The sequence below is a fragment of the Protomyctophum parallelum genome (genome assembly GCF_964188405.1).
Source record: "Protomyctophum parallelum genome assembly, chromosome: 18".
NCBI lineage: Eukaryota > Metazoa > Chordata > Actinopteri > Myctophiformes > Myctophidae > Protomyctophum > Protomyctophum parallelum.
The window spans coordinates 21190513-21196086 of record NC_139716.1 but is presented as its reverse complement, the minus strand read 5'-3'; the positions used below and the strand labels follow the sequence as shown (position 1 = coordinate 21196086).

The window sequence follows — 5574 nt, the reverse complement described above, 5'->3', positions numbered from 1 at the left end:
GAATTTCATCTGATTTACTGTACAAATGTTAAGTTCAAGGTTACATTTGATTTTTCTCGTTCTTTTTACTTTAGATGAGAGCTGTTCTTATAAATTCACTCGCCCATATTTCATGTCATATGTTGCACACACACACACACACACACACACACACACACACACACACACACACACACACACCGTGCATATTTATAACACAGAGCAAGAGAAAGGTATGGTACACTACAATCTGCTTTAGACACAACTTGTACCCAATCATTTGTGATTAGAAATTGTCAAGATTATACTAAGCGATCTTCGATAAGAAAGTTTTATCTGCTTATAGTTAGTTACTGTCAGTGTCTGGCAGTGCTCCAACTTCATTATCTCTTAATCTCTCTAGCAACTTCCCCTTTAAACCAGTGTGTATTTTAAGCCTTCAGCATTTTCCAATAAGGAAGAAATTAAGCTGGACGTTCCTGGCAAAACAACAAGATAATAAATCTGCACACACGATACAGGAAACGGCACCTGCACAGCTAGTATACCCGGTATTCCCTTTTGTTTGTTTTTGAAACCACCTCTGCATTTCTGTCTATAAGGCGCAGCCTATCACAGTAGGAGTAGGCTAATAGTATCCTCCCACCTGTTGCTGTGTCCATAGAAACAATATTTCAAAGGAGTGCAGTCAGTGTTTTCAAAGAGGGAGAGATGGTCCAATAGGCTGCACGGCCTCAAATTTACCTTTATGACCAACAACAGCATTTATTTAATTTAACCCTAGAACACTAAACCCGGGTGGGAAATATTTGTTATTATTATTACATGCGGTTTAGTGACAAATGTTGGGTTCAGTGTTCTAGGGTTAACTGCTTTACTTGTCCAGGGGCTGTTATGGATCACACACCATGTTGTTTTTATCATCGCTTAATATGTTGCAGTCTAATTTATCTGCTGCCAGCTCCTTCACTTACTGGTAAGTAAACACCTTTGAGTATATACGGTACGATGCATGTAACATTCTAATCTAATCTGTTGCCTTTCTTCCATCACATACTAAGAAATCACCAGTATGACTAGAAACATTAACTGGTCTTGCAATGATTGTTTGTTTCATTGTGTGTAATTAACACGCTTGTGTTGATAGACATGATGCAGACACATGCACTCTCTTTGGGAGGAAGAACTCTAAATAAATCTGATGTATTGTTATTAGAAATGCATACTGTAGGTCTACATTGTAGAATAAAACTGTATGTTTTGCAATCATTAGTTTTGCACAAAAAACACTCCTAGCCGTCATCACAAATATGATAAGGTCAGCACATTTGGGCAAGTGGCTTTGGCCGAATTTAGCTCAAGGAGTGTTTTTCGTGCAAAACTAATGCTTGCAATGGATTCAGAATCGTGAATCGTGGATTCAGAACCTCTAGTTTGATTCGTCACAAGCTACTTGAAGCATAATACAAATAAATAAATGTTGCCTTATACTGTACACGTTGTTAATAGTACCCCGTCTTATTATGCTAATTATGAACACTGCCAAACTTTTGCAAGTTAGCATACCAGCAGTTTCTAAATGCTGGAGGCCCATACTCAACATTTCTAACATAACTAATGGGATGTCAGAGTTATGGGTAATCCCTGGATTTGAGCCCGGGGCGACTGTGTTCTGCGGCGATAGTTTTCGTCATGACTCATGCACCGTGCACAAGCAGATAGATAGACTGCAACAAAGGTTGAGTGTAAAAAAATAAACAAACAAATCAATATTTGTGCTTCCCACACAGCAGAGCCTCGCGTCGTGTGTCCCTCTAAGATCATCTTTGCAACACCCGGACAAGATGTCCTCTTGCCCTGTCGCCTGGAGCCTCTGTTCAGCGTCGTCCGCATGACAGTGGAGTGGACGAAGGCCGGCCCGTCGTCCAATCAGAATATGAGGAACCACGTTCACCTCCGACGAGACGGCCGAGAGGTTCTGGACATGAAGGACCTGTCGTACAGTGGAAGGACGTCGCTGTTTGCGAACGACTTGAAGAACGGAAACGTCTCCCTGAAACTCTCCAGGGTGAGGTATGTAAAACAAGTCTTAATGCATTTTCTGGTTTCATCCTCTCAAGCAGTTTTTGCATTGATCTGTACTTTCCTTGAACTGTATACCCATTATGAAAACTGTTAATACAATGTTCAATCAATCAATTAAGGTCGTCAGACACTGGGCGATACAGACTCTTCATTCCCAAACTGAGGAGTCACGTGAAGGAAGCTGTCGTGCAGCTTATTGTTGGTGAGTCACTTCTATTTTTGATAAGTAATTTATTGCTGATGAATAACTTCTATTGTTGGTGAGTCACTTCTATTGTTGGTGAGTCACTTCTATTGTTAGTGAGTCAGTAGCCTCGGAAACCCAGACGTTTTCATTTCCAGGGAGAAAAAAAAGTCTGGGGCCGAGTCCACTTCAATTCGGCATAGAGTAGCGCAAACGTTGATCACTCTCTGCTGATTTCTGATCGTCTGCACCTTTGTTAAATTGACGCACACCCGTACACACACACACACTCCTCTCTCTCTCTGTCGCTCTAATTAATTAGTCTCATGTGCAGCAGGCAGCAGCTGCGCACAGTTTCTCCCGGCGTGAGCTGCCTATGCCATAGAAAGCATAGGTGAGTTCCAGGCTAGTGAGTCAGTGCTTCAACTGGAAAATCAAATGAACATTTCGGTGCCATTTTATACAAATAGTCTTTTTTTTACAGGACACTTTCACATTGCATTTGACATAGATATTGAACCGACGTAGGCCTACTAACAGTCGGACCGGTATTAGCCTGACACCCTATAGAATAGAACCCAACCCTAAACCTAACCTCACAGGAAGCCATGGGTGAGTGTTTACCGGCCACGGGTTGTTTTAACCTGCCACGCATGTTGCCGGGAGCGAAGGTGTTTGCAGCATTAGGGCCGATTCATACTCCTATTTTACCGCTGTTTCGGCGCTGTAGTGCCGAAATGATTTGGGCTCGTCAGAAATTTTCAGTAGCACCGAAGAGCCGACTTTAGGACGGTACCCGCCCCCCCGAACCACAAATGACGTCAAATTGTAGGCTCTTCAGCACCGAACCGACTTTTATTCGGCTCTAAAATAGGAGTATGAATCGGCCCTTAGTCCGACGATGTCGAACTGTTGGTATGTTATAACCAACGTACTGTATGCACCCAACTCTGGGCTCTAGATACAAAATGTGTCATCTTAAATACTTCATAATTACAATGCTGTAATTCTATTATGATGACTTGTATAGATACCTCAACACAGAAATTGGCTGGAAGTGGACAAGTTGAGAAGCTGCTACAGATGAATGCAGATCGAACACAACCTGAAAGACAAATTCAAGGTGAGACTTTTCAGCAAGACTTTGTCTCTCTGTATATGTGTTTTAATCATGCGTGATCCACCAAGACACTTTAACTGGATCACAGAGTGCTGTTCTCAAAGTGGGGTCTGGGGACCCCCAGGGGTCATTGAGCTGGTCCCTATAGCAACATTGTTAAAGAAATTTGCAGGTCTGTAGAGTGTCTGTGAAAGTACAAAGGTTGAGAACCACTGCAAACCACCCCGTAAAGATATTCTCTTACTGTATATGGGGAACATATATTTTCAAATGGGGGTCTGCAGACGAATATGTATCGGGGTTCCTTCTTGACATGAAAAGGTTTAAGAACCACCACTGATCTAGTGTAGCTGTACTGATGTCAAAATGATGGTGCCTCTAAGAAGCCCATGCACTGAGAAAGCATTAACCAAAAGCATGTACGTCTATTCTAAACGATAAACCTTCAGGTGCTGGACAGTGGACAGAAGAACATTCTCCCCTGAACAATTGTTTCTGTACCACAGTCACTCAATGGCGTTTCAAACATCTATTCTATATCTCACATTCAGACATGTTTTACCTTTAAAGCCCCATTGAGACCCGCTGTACTGCTGTACAGTGCATGGTGTGTAAGCTAATACTCTTGAGAACAAAGCAGTGTTTCTACAGTATATGGCTGGGACTTTGACTGTCATGCATGATGCTCATAAATGTATGTGTTGTTTGTCTTTCAGGAGACAACTCCCAGGACCAGCCCCTCTTTCACTCTCAACAGACGTCCGATCCTATTTTTGTTTTGTGTGTAGTCATAGGACTTGTAGGTGGAATTGTGCTTTCGGCTCTGATCATCACGTATTTCATAAAGAAGAAAAGTTATTTTAAAAAAGGTATGAAAAACAGATAAGACTCTTAACCCAAGGCCCAGGCGGTGGCGTAACCGTCTGGGCACCCGACTGGTAATCCAGTCGCAGTGTGCCGCGGGTTCGACTCCCGAGCCCGACACGGCCTTTACTGCATGTCACCCCCCATCTCTCTCCCCTTTCATGTCAGCCTACTGTCTGTCCCTTCAAAAACCAATAAAAGGTGTAAGCCGCAAAAAAATATATATCTAAAAAAAAAAAGACTTAACCCATTAATACCGGGAAACGTCTGTCATTTTATACTTTGGCTATTTAAAAATATGAATGTAGATCTGATATTTTTTAGAATATATTTTTAAAGCGAACCTTTTTAAACTAAAATCTTTGCTTCTGGGGGTCCCTGACTCCCTGGAACAACATATTTTGAGATGGGCGTCGCCGGCCAACACCTGTGTTCACCTATGTGTTCACCTACTGTATATGACTATGAGCATCATATAATGAGTACCAGTAGGGCGCTGTTTGCCAGAAACAGAGAGAGAGAGAGAGAGAGAGACAGTGCTGCACTGTTGCCTGCTAATGAGATTGAGAGAGGGGGGGGAGAGAGAGAGAGGGGAGTTGCACCACTCGGTTCACACGGGTGTGATGTTTCAGAAATGTGTCCCACAATGATTTCCTGGTATGATTACATGTCTGTTTCACATAGTTTCCATTCCATGCATGATTACTGACGTGTGCTTTACTGTCATTACTTGCAGTACCTGAATCTCTGGTGACAACATCGGAAGATCTGGAGAAATTACCGTGTTAATTGAAAGCTGCATGGCAAGAGGACTATCTAAAATTCTAAATGCTTCCTGTTTAGGTAGAAAATACAAAATCTGGCCCCCAAAGAGACCACGCAAAACTCACTATTTCTAGAAATTACATTTAGGCCACTTTACATTTAGACCACTGACTATCTCTGTGGGGAACAATGGTGATACAAAAAATAATAATGATAAACCTTTGAACTAGTCAAAGTCATACGATTTGTCACACACGTTACCGCAGTGAAATTTGTTCTCCGCATTTGACCCATCTCTTGGAGCAGTGAGCCGCAGCCAAGGAGCGGTGAGCTGCTCAAACCCTGACCTCCCAGTTTCAGGGCGGACACTCTAACCACAAGGCCACTGTCTTGACATGCATTTGTTTGTTGCTATGATTGCATAAATAAAGTCGCTAGGCTGTGCACACAACGTGCAGAGACTACCATTGAAGTGACTGTATCAACCAGTCAGGCAAGAACATTCCTACAAATCAAATCTTCAGCTTAAATCTGTATGAGGTTTGTTTGATTGCATACTTTATTAGACAGAAATGTA

General features: G+C 42.3%; 1 protein-coding gene across 3 annotated transcripts; it reads left to right on the top strand.

The window, feature by feature from the left end:
* The first annotated feature begins 766 nt into the window (after positions 1-766).
* On the top strand, positions 767-5574 carry LOC310875479 (myelin-oligodendrocyte glycoprotein-like). Of its 3 annotated transcripts, none has more exons than XM_083788723.1 (6): positions 767-955; positions 1770-2052; positions 2184-2266; positions 3279-3371; positions 4085-4222; positions 4969-5574. In XM_083788723.1, exons 1-6 carry the CDS (start codon positions 805-807, stop codon positions 5019-5021), a joined length of 801 nt encoding a protein of 266 aa, XP_083644849.1. In that variant the 5' UTR covers positions 767-804; the 3' UTR covers positions 5022-5574. The 3 variants fall into 3 exon arrangements, with proteins under 3 accessions (XP_083644849.1, XP_083644847.1, XP_083644848.1); XM_083788721.1 differs by having other exon boundaries at positions 4085-4237; positions 4969-5573; XM_083788722.1 differs by having other exon boundaries at positions 1773-2052; positions 4085-4237; positions 4969-5572.

Bases quoted from the DNA above. Each gene is read 5' to 3' on its own strand.
- LOC310875479 (XM_083788721.1), top strand. From the start codon at position 805: ATGCGGTTTAGTGACAAATGTTGGGTTCAGTGTTCTAGGGTTAACTGC. The intron at 956-1,769 runs GTAAGTAAACAC...CTTCCCACACAG, and splicing joins GCCAGCTCCTTCACTTACTG to CAGAGCCTCGCGTCGTGTGT. The intron at 4,238-4,968 runs GTATGAAAAACA...CATTACTTGCAG, and splicing joins GAAAAGTTATTTTAAAAAAG to TACCTGAATCTCTGGTGACA.